The 19,934-nt window shown below is 40.5% G+C and overlaps 1 protein-coding gene across 1 annotated transcript in view; it reads left to right on the top strand.

The window, feature by feature from the left end:
• Positions 1–19,934, top strand: part of CUBN (cubilin) — a 1,289,359-nt gene that overhangs the window by 50,591 nt on the left and 1,218,834 nt on the right. Inside the window, exons 5-7 of the mRNA XM_085631507.1 lie at positions 6,546–6,647; positions 7,458–7,561; positions 13,796–13,922. Of these exons, the coding sequence (XP_085487633.1) occupies positions 6,546–6,647; positions 7,458–7,561; positions 13,796–13,922 (333 nt within the window). The remainder of the gene's footprint in view (positions 1–6,545; positions 6,648–7,457; positions 7,562–13,795; positions 13,923–19,934) is intronic.

Below are 19,934 nucleotides of genomic sequence, written 5' to 3'. Positions count from 1 at the left end.
TGGAGATTAGCCTTGACACATCAGCATATTGCCACAAAACACATCTTGGGTGTGTGTAATCTTTTTATATTAGGTATATGTAGTGAAGAAAAACATTTTGTGTGAACAGTTTTTTTTGCAACATCTGAGCACAATACAACTGAGGGTCAATTTAAGATTTGGGAGTCTTTGTTTAATATTGTTCTACGTAATCAGGTGTCTCCGTTGCATGTACCCTTGTGTACTATACCAGGGTGTAACTAGTATATTGTGAGAACACTGGCACTGGACTGCTATCCAACTATCCCACCTTGTTTGATTTAGACTAGAGTTTAGTCAATGCCTGCACTGTGTCCAAGATGGAAATGTCTGAGGTATCGAATCTGCTTCCTTTGAGCCTTTTGTCGTAGATTATACATACCCCTAGTAAATTAACTAGTGAAAAGGTGTAGTTTTATTTGAACAGTGGAGCCACACTGGTATATTAGTGTGATTTGGGAAAAGCAAGGACTGTCAGTATGTACACCAGTACTTACCTTTCCATTACAACTGCATTCTAAGAGTGAATAACTATGTATGGGTAGGTGCCCCTTCCAGGCACAATGCAGCTTTTAAAGTTAGGAGCAACAAAGTAACTGCATTGGCCACTCTGTGCTGTTGAAGGCAGCAAATGGCAAGCAATTACTCTGCAAGGAATTGTGTGTCTTGCCATTGAAAATAATCTAAATGTCCTTAGTAAAATCCTATTGAGTAGCAGCTCTAATCATTTCCGTTTTCGAAAGATAGGTTGCTATAAATGCCCTAAATGAATTGCTTTGCCTCACATATTTTGCCAAAATTATTTTATATCAAGGAATAAAAATGACTACTGATCTCCAGCCACGGAGAAACCCCATTCCTCTGACTGGGACTTTATGTCTAAATACAATGTGTCCTGGCTCAGGAAAAGTATAGTAAATCTGCACCCATAGATTTATGGCCACGTATGGGTGCAGATTTACTACTTTTCTTATTCACAAACATTCCCAGAGAATGACTGGACACCTGCCAGAGGTGCAAGTTCCTAGACATGTGAGGGGGCGGTCCAGCCACCTAATCTGCATTAATAGAGCCCTGCGTCGCCTGGAACTCCCCACAAGGAATATAGGAACCCATGTGCAAACACACAGTTTTTATCTCGTTTTTTTCTCCAATAGGAATAGTTTTTTTTCCCAGTGGATGAAACCCTTAAATTATACCCCACATCTGGAGGTAAACCATTCGCCCTGGAAAGGGATTTACACATGCCCTTGACTGGAGTAAAAATCTCAGCTTTTTCTAGGGGGGAAATGTGAATGAGAGGAGTTTCTGAATCCCAACAAATAGCCATGCTTGTTGACAATCACGTTCCAACGCTAATCATGCCTTGGAACGCCCACTTTCACACTCCGTGAGTGAAATTTACAGATGCAGAGAACTCCGCACTTTTGTTGAAGCACTCCACACACATGAATGAGTTAATTTTACTGTTTGAGAATTACTGGCAAGGATAAAAATGTAAATTTGGTCGAAATTAGAGTTAGACACCCAGCAAACGGAACTCTCATTTCAGAGAATTAACCTAGAACAATCACGACAAGCAATTCCTTCCTGTAAATCAGGCTCTCCATCTGACACGTGCCCCCATTCCGTCCTTCATAAAATAGTGGATATAGTGAAGCCATGAATCAATGAAAGGGTAAATACCTCTCTGACCACCACGGTTGTTCCAACCGACTGGAAAGCTGCGGTGGTGAAACCACTACAACAAAAAAACATCTTCCGAATGCAGCAACCGTTTCAAACCCACGCCCTATCTCCCTACTTTCATTACCAGGAAAATCACTGAAAGACTCTTGATGACATTCCTAGAAGAAACCAACATCTTCCAGCCTAGAGAGTCAGGTTTCTGTCCCAACATTCTTCAGAATCATTCCTACTGGAAGTGGCAGACCCTCTCAATTTATCATTGGATACAGGCAAGAATGCAGTATTGAGTCTATTAGATCTCTCAGCCACGTTCAACACCATTTCACATGATATCCATCTACAGTGCATAAAAAACTGTGGCATTACTAATCTCACCTTAGCCTGGTTAAAATCTTTTCTTTCAGACCGCAGTCAAACGGTGGTTCTAGGAGCCTTCCTAGCACCAGAGAAAAACAACATCTCAGGGGTACCACAGGGCTCCTCTCTTAGCCCAATATTCAATATATATATATGGCCCCCATCATTAAGTATTTTTTTTTCTTTTGACATCAAAACTACATCATATGTAGATGACACACAGCTTAACCTGGAACTGGACAAAGCAGCCATAAGCTCAGAGCTAAACTTCAAACATTGTCGAACTGAGGTAATTCAGTGGATGCAATCCAACCACCTCAAATGCAAACTGAGATCATGCATTTAGGTAAGACCAATGCCTTCGACCTGATTTCAGGCAACCCCCCATCCTCTCTGGCATGAACTGTCCTGGTAGTACAAAATCTAGGGGTACATTTTGATGCTGCTCTATCCTTTAAGCCACAAGCTCTTGCAATTGTAAGCACATGTTTCAACTTGATAAAATCACAATAACAATTCTTTGAATATCTCACACGTGCAGCTAGAAAGACAGTTGCTGCTGCACTAATTACTTCCAGACTGGACAATTGTAACAGTCTATATGCAGGCACAACCAAACAAACTCTTCAAAAACTGCAGATAGTGCAACATGCAGCCGCTAGGCTCGTGATGCAACTACCGCTTAGCTCCTCCACCTCAGATGCCCTCAGTACCCTCCATTGGCTCCCATTACACAAGAGAATTGTATTTAAAATGCTCCTGCTCACTTTCAGAGCATACGGATCAATAGGTCCCAAGTATCTAGCCTCTAGATTCACTCCTTAAACCCCTTCCCGCACCCTGAGATCCTCCTCAGCTAATCTTCTTAAACCTCCTACATTTAGGTGTAAGGCCAAAGGCAGGAAATCCTTTGCAGTCTTAGGAACAAAGGCTTGAAATCAACTCCCTAAATAGATGAGATACATTGACTCTAAACACCTGTTTTGGCAAATGTTTCAAACTTGGATATTTTCATCCACAGACTCAATCTGCCAGGCACCTATTCAATAAGGCCAGCATCCTTTTTCAGCCCCCCCTACCACCCCCCCCCCGGTGTCGCTAAATCCTGCTCTTACCTGCACAGCGCCAAGATGCTCCTAAGGGAGTGAAAGTTGCACTCTACAAATATAATCAATCAATCAACAGAGGTATCTCCTTGAGGCAGAGAACCCGGTTGCTCAACTGCTTGTTCCTAGTTGGAGAGTAGAGTGAGGCTTTTGGTATATACTTTCCGGCCACTGTATTGTATGGAGACCTGTTCAGAAAGATACTAGGAAAAAAAATTTGAAAGGGATGGGAACTACAAATCTGCTTTACTAATTTGTGTGAGTCCAAATCCGCAACAAGGTGTAGGATTCAAGCTCTACTAAACTTGATGGGAGCAAAGCCCAGACCTGATTTGAAAGACAGTGCATATTTGTCTCCTTCGAATGGCAACAAGCTTTTCTTTAAGCTTTTCACAAGCAATCTTCACTGTGAGCTCCCACAGTCTTTATCGGAAGCTGTAACCAGTTCAGTTCTGATTATACCTGCCACCTGCCTGCTGAAGTGACTCAAACTTTGTGCAATCCTTAACATGAAAAATGACAGATGCAAGATGCCCACAAACTCACATATTGCCATTTCGTAGTGACAATGGAATGTTGCTCTCTGAGCTGTTCGAAACTCCTAACTCTGATGTTATGTTCAGATCATTCAACTATGTGGAAATCTCTTTGGATACTGACTGGAGCTCCATGAACCATTTTATTTGTGAACTACCCTTTTCCTCTCGATCAAACTTTGAACCTTAGTCATACTGTAAGTAATTTTGGGTCTGCCTAACCTTCGCCCCATCTCTGGGGCATTTAACTAATCATCTTGTTATGAACATGGAATAAACCTAACCTTTTCATTTCTTTTTGGTCTGGAGATTCTTGCACATTAAAGCACCTCCATAGGAGTGAAGACCTCATGTAGAGGTGGGTGGTAGTGGGGAATCTGCCAAAAATCGGTGGATGCCCTGCCTACCTGCCTCTTTTCTCTGACTCATTTAGTGGTGGGATACCCGCTTGGCTTCTGTTGATGGAGCCTCACTCACTCTACTGTCAGAAACACATTCCTGGTGAGCCAGCAGCATGGGCACAGCCCCTCCATTGGATTGGAAGGCCTGCCCCATTTAGGACAGGACTTCCAATGCAGATTTTTTTCTGCCCAGGACCACCATGCACAGCATAGAGGTCTTGGGCTGTGCATGATGGACAGAATAAATACACTGTTTGTTTTCTAGAAACAAAACAACCAGTTTATTAATTTTTTTAAACTAAAATCATTAGAATGAGCCTGCCGGCCGCCATGATTTTGCGAGCTAGCTAGCATTGTGCCAGCAGGGTTGGTTGGGGTGAGGCCTCCTCTGTCCCAGTGGATCGACATTTCATCTGTCAAACTATAAATGACCGTGCAAACTTCAAACTCTGCTCACAAGGATACTTTTTGGTGACCTTTCCCTTTCGCCTCATGCATCTCCCTGATAATGTTTTTTTGCGACCTTAGCCCCCTCACCATTTTACTTTCTTTTAAGTTTTCTGTAGGGGTTTAAACTGAAATCTCTGTAAATTGTACCCTTTACGAAACCTAAACTTCGGGGCACATTATTAACCCCTGATATCCATAAGCCGTTTCAAATAAGGCCGCGGGATTTGAGGCAGGTGTGCGGACGGCCCCCTAACTATTCTAGTCATGATGCCTGTACAGGTGGGCGTTTACCATTTATGGGATATTTAAGACTTACCGATTTAAGCGTTTATAACACTATATTCTCCATTGCTAATTAAAAAAACAAACATTGTCAAACATTTTCTATTATTGCGCTCGTTAATTAAAAGAAGTTCCAAATCTATGTCTGCTCATTCTCTCTATTGAATACGCCCCTGCATGTTACATTGTGGAAGCTTAAATTGAACACATTTCACTATATTTAGGTCCAAAGGTATAATTTACATTTATGCATCTGTGTATTATCAACCCCTTTGTATTTTAACAGTTTCTTTGTTATATTTGGTCATACTTTATGAGATGGCATACAACTTATATGTGATATATGTATTTTAAAAAAATTGAATAATTGAGCCATTTCATTTTTTCATTTTATAAAGCTTTATTCGGTACATATCAAGAATGACCATAAAAGCACGAAATAACGTGCATACATAGCAAGCAAAAATGCAGGGATAATTAATTCAGTTGACACACAAGATTTTAAAACATCATACTTTTCCTAACATGAATTGATTTGTAGAAAAAGGTAGCAATAAAAAAGCAAACATCTGGATTATGCATATTAAAAAGCAATTTCATAGCATCGTTAACAGTACGGACTCCATATTTTACAAGGATCGGTTTTAAATAAACAATGTGGAAATTCCTATAGAGGTTACATAGCAAAAGAAAGTACAAAATGCATTGTTTAGATTGACCGTCACAGGGACAAGGGACAACCGGGTGTTTTTTAGGAGACGGGAAGGCCACCAAATGATGTACTAGCCCGAGCCTCAACCTAGTAAGGACAAATCTATGCGAGGGCCTGGTCACCTGACTTAAATATGATTGAAATTTCTCGTTACCCACAAATTTATTATAAAACATGCAGCTGGACAGTAAACCATTGCCACTCACTCGCCTCTCTGCCTTGTAGTTCATGAATATGCTCCTCATCTCATGTTTTGACATTGCTACGGCAGCATATGGGTCGGCCAAAATATTTATATCAAAGATTTCCTGGAAACTGTGTATTATGTATTTTAACCAAGGGATCTTGGAATGGTTATCCAGAGAGAGACAGTCGTTAATTTCAGATCTATTCAGGGCTGTCTCCTCCTTTTGCCAGATCGAGCGCCATAACATTAACGGTCTCAAAGATATCAAGTCTGACAGATAATTGATCCCTAATTCTCTGTGGGTTAAATCATTTGGGACAGAATTTGGTAAACACAAAAGATTTTTGAGAAAAATATTTTCCTCAATTTGCAGGCAGCCATTAGAACAGTGTCCCCAGACCCCAGCCCCATATAAGGCAATTGATACACATCGTGATTGATAAATCTGCAACATATCCCTGATGCGTCTGTCGCCTATCTGAGCCGCAAATCTAAAAACCCCATGGGCACTTTTGGCCATTTTGGCCCGCACATTGGTAATTTCATGTGCCCAGGTTCAATCTCTGGCATAGGTGAGTCCCAGGTAACAAAATTTGTCAACTTGAAGCACTCTCTGTCCATCAATGAAAAAGGAGTGGGATCTCCTGCGGCCAATAATTGAGCCAATCATGCACACCTTGATTTATTGTATTTCTAGTGACTAACTCTGGGACTTAATATCTGCATCATTACAGTAGAAGAATATTTGCAATAATATTTCTAGAATCGTGATTTAATTATATTTCTTTGTTTTCTCCTTTGCTGCAGACCGTTCAACGAAAAGCTTGTGGAAGTAACCCCTGTCAAAATTTAGGAACGTGTCTCAATCTGTTGGATTCTTTCTTTTGTCTTTGTACAAGACATTGGCAGGTAATATTTGCCACATAGCAACATTCAATTTCTCAATTTTCACTGTTCAAGTCTCCTTGAATGCATAAGTTGCCAAGTGATATTAGATAAGTATATTGAAGAAAGGTAGGGGAAGAGCCCCACTACTTATGCTTTATGTTGCATAAAAAATATTATTATATATATTAAATCAACCTCTCTACTACTGCACAAGGTAAGCCTAAGTAAGAGGATGCAGTGTCAAGAATAGTGACACAATCAGATAGGGAAACAGGAATAAAAGAGACAACATTTCCAAAAATAAATAAATACTTGTTTTAATACAAGTATTAATATAAATGTGTTGAGAAATTTGCTAAGTGTTTGCTAAAAGTCAAAAGACAAGTGTCTCTATAGTGGAGAATGTTTTAGTGTTTTAATTTTCGGTATTGTGATTAACATCTTTGGTATGCTAATCTGAGCTCCTACCACACATAATTATCATGATAGTTATTTAATGCAGACCAGCCTATCAATAGTGCATGTAAACCTTAAAGTGTCAGCATAGTTAAGCATTTGTTATTTTCCAAACATTTCTTAACCCCTTCGATGCGGGTGACGGAGCGGTTCCATCATGCGCGTCTGTTGCGCTGTGCGCATGACAGAACCGCTCCGTCACGGCCCCGCCCGCGTATGGAACCTTCAGCACGGCGCGGTAATCCGCGCCGCGCTGAAGGGGTTAAGAAGGGTCTACTTCAACTAGTGTCAATCTTTGTTGAAATTATTTGCAATGTTTGATTCAAAAGGATGTTTTGTTCTTTACTTAACTAATTATTATTATTATTATTTTAGGGTCCATTGTGTTCAGTTGACGTCAATGAATGCACACATTATGCAGGAACACCACTGGAATGCCAGAACGGAGGCGTGTGTGAAAACACACCAGGCTCTTACAGGTATGCTACATGTTTGATTCTGCTAAAGTAGCACTGCCAGGACGAAGACAAGAAAATGTCCACGCCACCCATTAAATTGCTTTTAGGAGAGTGTTAGACATGTAGTTTGGTTCCAAGGACTCCCAGGCTTGTTCTACGAATGTCTAATTCATAGAATAATTTCTTGGTTAACTGGACAAAGAGGTAGATCGCCAAGAGATTGGTTAGCCTTAATTCATACTTTTTCACTAAGCGTCATGTTGGTCCTTCCAAGTTTGGTGGTAGCTTCTACAGAGAAGAAGGAACTGGATTAGAGATTCCAATCAATTACCAAAGCACTGGCATCCGTGGGACTTTTTAGAAAATCGTTTTTCCAGGAACTTGCTAAAAGGCTGTGTGCTGCTATGAGCTATAAAAAATATATATTTTCTGGTTTAACATGATATCAATGCTGAAATAGGTGGCTGGCTCTTTACTGTGGCTAATAATTTCTGCCCAGAATAACCGCTAAATTTTTTCTGACAATGGTATGATTTCTTTCTATGCTCCTCTCATGTACTTTTGTTTCACTTTAGCTTAGTCCCTATCTGCTGAACTTTGCCAGAGTTGGGGGTTGCAGGGTTTCATATAGGTTCAAAAAGGTGAATACTTAATGTAGATGCACCATGTTTGTTTTGGGGATTGTAATGCTTTTATCAAGGATGTGAATGGTGATTGTGTTATATAAATTAATGGGACATTGGCCACTTTGTCTTTGACTGACTTGTTGCCTGTGTCTGCTTTCCATGGTGCAGTTGTTGATGATTGCAGGGGGCTAATGACTTATTTTCTGTATTGTTCTCAAGATTGCCTGTCACTCAGCAATTAATACCTCGCCCCAAATCTCAATTTCATAAAAGGTGATTCCTTCTACTCTGACTTGCATAAATGTGTATAGGGTTTGAGATTGCACATTGTGAATTTTAAGATACCCTTTGCACCTCGGCCCTTGCTACAATATCTAGTAGTTTATCAGTTTAGAGAACCAGACACGGTTATTCCTATGTACTTATAGGTGCATCCCATTGCGATTGGCTGGTTTTGCAAGAGGAATGGTTTGAGTACTATTCTTTAGATCCAGAACCCCAAATCAAGTTTTTTCAGTTGTAGTTCAACACTTTGCATACCAGTACATTGCTTTCCTTTGTACAATTGCTGTTTAATTTCTGTTCACCGCCTGCTGGAAAGAATACGTGAAGATTATGGCCTATTGGCACACAATATTTACATTATTATTTTAACAGATTCCTAAAGTACGTTGGCAATGGCAGTGTAGCATTTCATTACATGAGAATCATCATATTTGACAGTGCCCAAAAAAACAGGCACCTCCTTGTCATTGTTCAATCTCCTTCGGATGTGTGTGTCCAGTAACAGTATGTAGTAAGACTCGAGTTTTCTGCACTCCTCTACTGCATCTCCAGTCATTGCCCTTCACAGCGTCAATCTTAAAATGTACCATCTCATTCTGATCACTAATGTGAAATTCTTTAAAGTATCTGGCCACTGGGAAAGTATGTTTTGCATTGGTGATTGCTCTTTGGTGCTCTACAACCCTCATTTTGAAAGGGAAGATACCACTTACTATGTACGATTTTTAGCCAGGACACTGCTCTGTGTTATGTTTCCAGATCTTAAACTCTACTTGTCATTTGGTTTTTCAATCACATTATGTTGGTGTTATTTTTACATGCCCTGCAGATTAAACTCCTGTAGAATCCCTCTTTAGTCTTTGGCTATAATTCTATAGCCTTGTGTTTTATATGACTTCTAATCAGAGGGCCTTTCAGGGATCTAATTGGTTTGTAACATATAGACAGGTTGTGCACCACCCTGTTCTTTAGGCTCTCTTTACACTGGTAAATTTTCTCAATTCAACTTCACGATATTTTGGATCTTATTAGATTCAGAAGTATAGGTTGAGATAACTCTTAATATCAAAATGTCCCAACTTGAGTTTTATCTCTCTCTCTTGCTGTTCATCTACTTTGTTAAAAATATGCTGGGGGTATCCTCTTACTCTAAATCTCACCATCATAGTTCCTAAAAGAGCCTCAGTTGCACAGTAGATAAATTGGGTTTTATCACAGTGAAAGTGCAAGGTTAATTTATAACCCCCTACTCATTTCAGTTGCCTATGCTTTTCTCTGCAATCAATATATTTTCTAAAATGTTCATTAGGTCTCGCCTATGCAGCACGCATGCGCTGATTAGGAGGGGACCTCCTGAAATCGATTCACTTTTTTGCCCAAAAACGTGCACGCTTTGCATTGCTTTCAATTGCAACGCGTGCACGTTTGGCGATTCCCTTGCGGGAGAGAGCGGCGCCAACTGCTAGCAATTATAGCGCTCGCTCCCGCAAGTTAACCGCTGCGTGTCCCTGCTCTCGGCTGCACTCCCCCCACCCCTCCCACTTGTTTAACTTCCACAAAGGCAGACGCACAGCTCAATATTCTTGCTGTCCCAGGTCACAGCCCACTGCGCCTGCATTCATTGTCAACATGGGTGCCACATGCCGCCAGCTTTGAGGTTCGGTCGAAATTGCTTAACTTTATAATGAAAGAAGCTTCCAAGCTCCTGGCAATGTTTGCGAAGCTGGGACTTTGAGCTGCCATGGTAATGGGGGTGGTACACATTTTATTACACTAAAGACTGCTCCTATTTTCAGCTCACTCTATTAGGTTTGCCTGGTATTACTTTTGATTAATTTAAAATGACAGCATGATACCCTTTCTTGTGTGGAGTCGTTTTACCTTTGTCTGTTGTACATTGCAGACCTATAAGATCTGGTACATCAAGTGGAGATTGCAAGAATACATTTCACAATATTTTTTAGAAAGAGAAGGATTAAACGTTTTTTCCAGACTCATACGATGATGAGCCAAGGTCAGGAATCGAACCTTGGCCCCCAAATCGGCAGCTCTATCCACCAAACCACCTTACCTCCCTACCGAAGAAGCCCCGATTTGTTCATGTACAACTCTTTAGTCAGAAACCCACATCAGTTGAAAGCGCCAGCTAACCTACTGCAACAAGTTCTAAGAAAAGGTGTATGGTCTGTCCCAGTCCGGTGCTGCCCTGCTGTGGGATGTGGCTAGAGTGCAGAATAGCTGGTATGTTATAAGGGTTTGTCTGGCCGTCTGTTAGTTATATGTGCAAAGGATTTCATGTGTGACACATGGACCTGCATATTCACTTTTTGCAGCGTCATGTGCACCGCATGAAGGACTGCCATTGAGGATGAATGGATTGTAAGGTTTCTCGAAAGAATAATTTGCCAGTTTTACATCACTTACTATCTGTTAAGATTGTTTTATATTTAATGTATCAGCTATTAAAGTCATTTAACATCATGCCATGTGGCTGCTAGCCATTTATATCCAATTTAATGTACATGTGTTATGAATCACTATGACAAGGGATCTGTGCACCTCCACAACATGTGTAGAAGGTCCACTTGAGGCACATCATGGCAGCCACTTTTTCTACTCCTGTAGAACATGATGGGTCAGATTCACACCAAGGTTGGGCGCCTAAGTACAACTTCTTGCACAAACATGCAGTCAAATAGCCTGATTCTTAATATACAGTTGAAAATACGCTGTGATAGTTTTACACCTGATATTTCAGCTTTTTAGGAAACCATGGTGAATTCCAGAAGTACTCCTGGAAAGTTGTTTCAAGTAGTACAATTATTTAGTGAATTTCAAGTTATTTACTACAATGAGAAAGTGTTTTTGCATGTGCGAATGTACATTGTGTTCATATATGCATGCACACATTTCTTGCAAAAATTATTTTTTTAAATATGTTCTCCATAGAGAAATAGTTTTGCCCATAGAGAATCTCCTTCTCCTATATCCCTACCAATTTGGAGGGTGTTTCTTCCACATTCCCACTCTGCATAAGGATTTACTCCTGCCGTAACTAGCGATCCGACTGTGCACAGGGTTGAAATACCCCAACCATGCAAGTTTGTCGATAGCTGAAAACATCCCAGTGCATGCGTGGGCTAGAATGCCCACTAACAGCCCCTGGAAGTAGAAAAACTCACACATACATATATGTGTGAGTACATCTTATCACAAATGTACCTCCACATTTTGTGATCCCAAAGAGGATCTTTAGACGTTTACAACTGCCCATTTGGTACTTGAGTTCAAATAAGATGTGCAAATGGCTTTGAAAACGTAGTCCAGAGATTGTAAATGTTTTATTTCAAATTACAGAATCCAAGTCTGTCGATCTTTATGTCAACTGATAGAATTTAAAATCACTGGAAATCTGCCAATTTAGGGGAGGAAACATGGTTATATTTCAGGGGGTGGACAGAGGTTGTCATTGGAAAGGTGTGAACGGTCACAAAGTTGTACCAATGCATTTGCACAACGCTACCCAGTCGTTTTTCACACCCAGCTGGTACACCTCTTCCTAATGCAAACAAGCATTGGCATAGCCAATAGGTCTCTCCTTTGGGACCTTATAAGTATTTAATTATGCAGCACAATATCCTTGGTGCAACATCAACTGTTGCATGGCTAAACACTTATAATGTCCCAAAGGCGAGACTTATTGGCTATGCCAATGCTTGTTTTTTTGTTGCTTTTTCTAGGTTGATTTTATACTGAGACTTTCAATATAATTAGTTTAGACATTTCCTTGGTCATAGTTAAGTGCCTAAAATAGGGTTTTGATTAAGCTTGGGCAAAGTTGACATCGGATGAAGTTGAGACTCTTCCACTTTGGCAAAGTCTGGTACAGTTGCTTGGTTTTGCCTGATTTTTCTCAGACTAAATGTACCCCACCCAAGGCTGCTGTGAATGAAGGATATCCTGCCACATGATGTCCCCTAGGCAAGACATCTAGGGCCAAATCTAGAAATGTGGCCATTGACCTGGTAGGCATCTGGAAAAGCAGAAGAGATGGCTGTCAATTGGCGTCAGTTCATCTGCTGCCTCTTGCTAACTATTTCAGTAGCACCTCATTAGATATGTTATGTTGTTGTCATTTCCATAGCAAACATTCTGCCTCTTCTATTGCCTTGTAGCACAATAAGCAGTATTACTGACTTACCATGTGGCTTCTAGAGTAACAGACCATTATATACGAAGTACCTTTTCAGTATTTCAGCAAATGTGGAATTTTGAGACACTGACTCTATGAACCTCATAAAATCGATAAATTAATTGAAGCTTGTTGCATTGATGTTGCCTTGATTCACTAGTTTGCATACCTTTTGAAAACCTAATAGACTGAAAACTGAATTTAATTAATAACTGCACTTATATCTTTATAATATATATATATAGATTTATCTAGGCTGTCCATGGCACACTTTCGTTTGTTTGCTTAATTAAAAGACTTAAAAGATTTTTCTTACTTGAGTTGCTTATTCACTGGAAATAGGGGTCTGGGGGTGCCTCAGCTCCCCCAGAATAACAATGTCGGATTTAAGAAGATGAATGAGTAATAACAATGAATTATAAGTTTATTTTTATCTTATCATATTTCCTGTGCCTTCAAAGACAGAGATCAAATGTCAGGTTATGTTTCCTGATAAATTGCTGCTTATTCTTTTAACATGGAGATTCGTTTTTACTTTTCTTTCTCTAACTGCAAAGCTAGAGGAATTTGGAAAGTGAACACACAACATTAAAATACCTGTAAAATAACAGGACAAATATTCTAAGATAAATCAGCAGTTAGGAAAGCACAAATGAAGCTCGTTGTTCTGTAGTTCTGAAGTATGATGGAAACAAAGATCAAAACAAATCAAGACATTTTACTTGTTGATGTGCAAATGGTAAATATCTGATAACAATTAACTTTCACACACTATTATTTATGTATTATATAGTTTCATCAGTAAAACTGCATGCCAGCGAGAATTTTGCGAACATTTCAATGGAAAATTTGCTGTCTGTAAATGACGATGCTCTAACACAGCATGCTTAAGTAATATATTTGCTACATTGTGCTCCAAAGTGCACCACCAGCTCCATACTTTACCTTTACTACTGTCCTGATGAATGGGCATGGCTCATATTCTATACTTGTCCTTTGTGTGAAACTTGGATTATTCACAATCTATATGACTTCAGTGATGTAACATTGATGCCAGCACCCAGACCCTGAAAATTGTTCTAGCACCGCTGTTTAATCGTGGGCATTAATGGTAGCTATAATATAGTTATGGTGGTTTTCTGTATTCTGCAGCTGCGCCTGTCCACCTGAGTGGCATGGAACACATTGCACCTCAAAGTATGATGATTGTCGAGGAGGCTCTCAGGATCTCTGTGTGCACGGCATTTGTGAAGACGAGGACAGAGTACAGGAGAATCAAGTAAGGAACTATACCTGAATTTATTGTTATCAGTGACTTTTGATGGGGTTGTATTGGGTCAGTAGCCCAAAAATATTGCTTTTCTGAAACATTTGGATTTAACATTATGTTTTATAAATATTATATTATCAGTCTATTCAAGAAAGCCTGCTTTCCTTTTAAGAGTAGTAGAGGTGGGAGAGGTGTGGTGCAGCGGCCAAAGCGGCTAACTCCATATTGCAGGGATCACAGTTCGATACCCGGTGCCGGCGGCAGCTCACCTCAGCTTCGTTGGACTCTGGGCAATAGCTCACTCAATCTCCCCGATGGCCCCCAGCGCCTTGAAACCTTAAGGGGTGATATATTCGTGCTTTACAAAAGTGGATTACAAAAATGTATTACATGTATGAGAAGATAGGTACACATGTCATGCTGAGACGAAAAGGATACTGCATTCATTAAATCGCCTACGAAGAAGAAATCTTTGACATGATCTCATTCTGGGAGAGGAGTTGTGTCCTTGCCGCTAGAGCTGCCAACTTTTGACCGAATACTAGCCTGCGTTCAATTTTCTGCGACTCTTAGCATATCATTTTATCTCCCTGTGGCCAAGATAATGTGTTACATATCCTCGTACTCATGTAAATGTGCTCTATTGCACTGGGGCTGGGCTTGAGCTATACAAAACCACAAAAATATAGACATAAATAATTAAATAATAATAGTAAAACGAAATACAATGGAACAAAGACTTCTTTTCCAATGATCTACATAATTGTTATTTTCCCATGGAAGAGATTAAAATATATTCTCAAAATATATTTCTTTCCCGTCCTACTGTGGCACGGGGTAAAAATAAATGAATAGAACTCTTTAAGTTCATCTGCTGCACAGGCATAGGGCTGCTACTATCCACTTCCTGAGCTTTGAAGTAATCAGTGCTCATGCCTGTGTGACTTACTCAGGGCCACTGGAATTATGCGGCAGAGGTGGACCAAATTATGCAGCAAGGTAGACGAAAGTATGTAGCAAGAAAAATAAATTATACGGCATAATGCAGCACATTTTGTGATAGTATTACATTATTTTGTCATTTTTGCACCTCGTAACACTGTCTGTGAAAAGAGTTCACCTTAATTAGTACCAATTTAACACCCAAATACAACAATTAGCAACTGAAAGATGACCAGTCAACCTTTGCAAAAAGTCTTCCTGTGCGCAGAAGCTCTAGTCACCATATTTTTTGTAACTTTTGATATGAATGAGCTAAAAAAAATGTTTTTATGTTAAAATCTGCAAATTATCCAGCAGATTATGGTTTATGTGGCAAATTCCACTAATGCATAATTATGCGATAATCGCTGTGGCATCAGAATTGCATAGTTCCAGTGGCCCTGCTTACAATTAGGGCAAGTTCACTATTACTAAAGTTTTGATTTTCTTCTTTAACCTACTTTTCTAATCATTTTGCAATATAGTAGGAGAAAAAAGTGTATTGTGCTAGAGTGCTCATGTACCTAGAGTGTTTAAATTATGCATCTGAACAGTAAAACATAGCAGTGTTAATATAACTCTTTATATAGAAATAGAGTGTATAAATGATTATGTATACCTTGAAAGGCTGCACTTGAAGATTTACATAACCAGAAGGAAAGTAGTCTGAAGGAGATCTACGAAAGAGTTGCTAGATCCAACCAATGGACTCATTGCAAGTCTGTTTGTAATGGTGTTTGCATTCGAGTTCACATTCCCAGTTGAAAACACATTTTGCTTGCACCAGGGTTTTACCTCACACAAATTCTTCCACATATCTAGGTATAATCTGAAGAAATTTGCATGGGGAAAGCATTGTGGGAAGTCAAATACAGCATGCTTTTACCAGTTGGCATAAACAACACTGCATTTTAATTCTCATTCTGTGAGGAAAAACAGGAAATTAGGTGCAACCAAGCCCTGAAAAAAACAGCAACTTTGGGGTCTGGTGTTTTTTTTTCTTCACCCAACAGTTCTTCCCCACTCAGAGCGAGCGATTATGGACCTTATTTCTAGTTGTTTCGAGTTTGGTAGACAGGGTACATTTTTAGAGTGCTATTGACAATAATGCACTTGTAATAAGGCAAACGTAACATCCACTATGTTTTTGATAGTATCCTATCTAGCAGGCTTTAAGTAAGAATCTATGTATACTCATATTTGTTTCATTTATACACATTTGCCATAATCTTTTCTTCTCAATTCTAATTTGGGTAGATCGGTGTGGAGTAGATGAGTGTTTTTGAATTGTGAAAGACCAAAATGAGGGTAATTAGGCAAGTCTAATGATGCAAGAACGTTTCTGCACTTTTTTACAACCTCTTATCAAAATCAGAGATGTTATGGACTAATCTTGGGCACTAGCAAACTGTTCAGACTGGACAGAAAAGGCTTGGATGCTAGTGAGCGCATGGGTTGAAAGGACTGCATTATACTCACTGAAAAATAGGGTCTTATCTCATGTATGGGCCAATTGCAGGTGGATAATGCCATTTTAGAAAATATGTGTTTCCTGCGTGGTTGTCCTCCAATGATTAACTTTCTGTGGATTTGCTAATCAGTAACAAAGTGCCTATGCTCCCCCTTTAACCATGGTTAAATTTGATTTGCACATTTATCCTGCGTGTAAGTCCCTAGTATATGGTGTGAAAATGCACCCAAGGTATGGAATTTAAATGCCACTTGTGGGCTGCAACACTTATTGTACCATCCACTATAGTGGCAGTGAAAACATGGCTTCAGGCCTACCTTGTGTAGCTTGATGGTAGCAGAGTAAAAATTGCAATTCGGCCTGTCAAAATAAACCCTTTTGACAAGTTAAATCGTTCCTTGACAAATGTAATGTTAACATTTTTTTCCAGTAACTAGCTGCTAAAAGCTCATTTCACTGTACAGAGCTTGGCTGGCACATAGAGAAATGCTGAGAAGTAATATTAAATACTGATACTGTATCTGTGGAATGGGATCCGATAGAAGAAACATTAAACATCTATTTTTAATAGTTATTAAAAATTCTATTTAATGCTTGAGTTGATTTACTGATAAATTTTAAGGTACAATAACTTTCAGAAGGTTACCTTTTAGATGCCTGAAGTTCCTGAAGGTTAATATGCATTGGTTCTCCAGCTTATCTCAACCAATGATTAGCCTTGAATAGGTGTGAAATTTCTCAAAGGAGCGGATAATGGGCAGAGATGACACCCTTGTGACCCACAGAATATGCGGGTGGGTACTGGGGGCCTCTTTGTGCACACACAGTGTTATATCTAGCTTGCCAGTTCTCTTGAGCCACATGTAACACTTAGGGACACATTTGAAAGAGAGATAAAAGTATACTAAGACAATTCAAATACGTCCACTCTCTGGTTGCTGGAGGACCTTGCTTTTGGCCTACCAGACTTCTGTCTCTGAGTTTGTTGTGGGTACAGTGCCTGCCTCAGACCAGATGTTCGTGTTTGAAGTGGGGGGGGCGCTAGGATTATCATAATACTCTCCCCACACACACACACACACTCCCATACCTCAGAGCCCAAGTTTAGTATGGCGAAAGGCTGTCACCTTCTTGAAAACGTCCAACACTTCGCATTTTGGGCCTTCTTGCAGTAAGACAAACCGGATGTTCTCCAAATGTGAGTAGGGTTACCCCTGGGAACTTTTATCCCATTGGTTAGGACGTGCCTAAGAGTTATTCCCACCCACTAGCTAGTACCTGGCAGAAATGTGGCACTTCCAGGTACCAACGTCAAGACACTTTCTGGACTTGTGGAATATCAGAAGAGGGCCGGACCTTTTGACCTGAAAAAAGCACAGAAGGACTAGATCTGATCCCTCCTGTATCCAGGACAAAGAAGTGGACTCCACGGTTCATTTGGCTGACCACCTGTGTGGCTACAAGGAGGCAACTAGCTGCAAGATGCCTTTTCCTGGAAGTACCCAGCTCACTAGTGGCAACTGGAAATGATGTTGGCCTCTGTCTGACAACCGATGATTCTCTAAGTGCCTCCGCTGAGGTTTTGAGGGGCTTTAAAACTGTACTCCTGTGGTTAGTTGGGATATAAATGACTAAGTCAGCAGGTCAAATCTTTGACAAGGATAAACTTTGTTGGTGTATTGGACCTGCAGTCCATCACGGTCCGCCTCAAAATGCACCCAGGTCCCAATCTACTGCGACCATTGACTATATTGGTGCTTTGTGCTTTTGGTACTCTTTCTACTAAAAACTTGAAAAATTCATATCCCCAGTGCCTCTTATATGTTTTCTGTCATTTTGTTTATTACATTTTACTCTATTTTTTGTAATTTGGTTTGGGATTTTCAGTGCTTTGCGTTTTTACTTTACTATCGTTTTGGTATTGCATAACAACTTTACACGTTGCTTTAAGTTAAGTCTGTATCTGTCCTGCCATAGCTACCAGTTGGTTAAACTCAGGATAGTTTAGTGAATTTACGGGTTCACCTGACATGGGTTGTGATTATTCCTTGCAGTGGGAAGTTATCCACCCCAAATAATAATCCAGTTTCAGCCATTAAGGGAATTACTGTCCCCAATGGGATCAAGTGCAAAGACCAGACTTGTGAACATGACACAGTGAGTGGAGCAGCAAGTGCACTCAAGTTTCTTGAAATCATAAAGCAGAGGCTAAACCATATGTGGATGATGTTATTTAGTCCTCTTGCCATGGGAATGTTAGAGGCTGTCATCTGGAGTCTTCAGACGTCCTGTGCTGTCAGTTGTTACTGCTAGACTGGCTCATGTCCTAAATGGACAGGCAGGGCTTACTTTGGAACTGGCAGTCCACGTATCAAAGGGCACCAGGTCTACCGGTAGCATGGGTTTATCCTACTTAATGGCAGTCTCTAAAAGCTTGTTGAATCCTAAAGAAGGCTGATTTCCATTTCCAAATGATAAATGGGTTTTTGCAACCCACGGAGGTTATGGCCTCCTCGAGGGAAATCCGCAAATCTACAGGGGAGAGCCACACGCTTGATTTCTTGTTTTGAATTTTGAAAAGGTGCGAATCTTAAAATAGGCACATATTGGGCCACCTTGGGCTGATTTTCTTCCTCTTTGGCTTGTTTCCCCCCTTATGGCCAGGCCAAGCCACCAGAAGCAATTTCACCAGGCCTTCTGAAGTCTAAGGGGGTGCATTTTGCAAGAAACTGGATTTTTGGCTCCTTGCACCAGTCTTCTGCTTTGCCTGACTCCACAGGGGCATTAGGGGGCCAGAACAACTCACCCTCTAGAATCCCATACTAGTCCTGGGGGTAATCTAGAATCAAAGTCTTTGGCACATCCTTGCAGGGCATTAGGTGGCTTCTCCTTCAAGCTGGGCATCCTTTACGTCATTATCACCTCCAGTTCCAAGGGCTTCTCCATTGTCTCTTCCTTGTTTGGGGTTTTATGTGGGGGTGGCAGGTTATAGGGGCCAGGCACCCCTGACCAATCCTACAATGACAATGCCATATTGTCCTTCCACCCCTGTCCCAACCCTCCTGCATAGCTTTCTGAGGTAATCCAAAATGGCAACGTCTGGTTTTGTCAAGTAAGAACTTCTGTGAGGGCATTAGCTCAGCCCCTAGCAGGCACCACTACATGATCCCTTACGACTGAATCCTCAAAGGCTCTACCAAAAATGTTAACTCCATTGGTGTGGATTCCTTCCTTTGTGCCAGTGGGCCTGGGCTGTGCCAGCTCAGCAGCAGTGTGACCAGCTAATTATCAGATGCATATACCCTCCCCACCACTTCCTTTCCCAGAAACGGAGCCAATTACTGTTGATTGCCCTTTTGTGTAGGGAGGCCTTTCATCCTTCTGCTGGAGTTGAGAGTAAATAGCAGTAATTTGGACATAGGACTGGATTGTGATTATGAGCTGAGCTACAAAATATGTCAAATCTTGAAGTCCCATAAAATGTGGGTCATTGGAGACTGCAAATTCAAACTCAGCATACAGATCTTGCTGGACTTTGTAGGTCTAAGTGGAGCAAAACTGCAAGTTAG

Source organism: Triturus cristatus, chromosome 10 (assembly GCF_964204655.1).
Source record: "Triturus cristatus chromosome 10, aTriCri1.1, whole genome shotgun sequence".
Classification (NCBI taxonomy): domain Eukaryota; kingdom Metazoa; phylum Chordata; class Amphibia; order Caudata; family Salamandridae; genus Triturus; species Triturus cristatus.
This window is presented reverse-complemented; position numbering and strand designations above follow the sequence as displayed.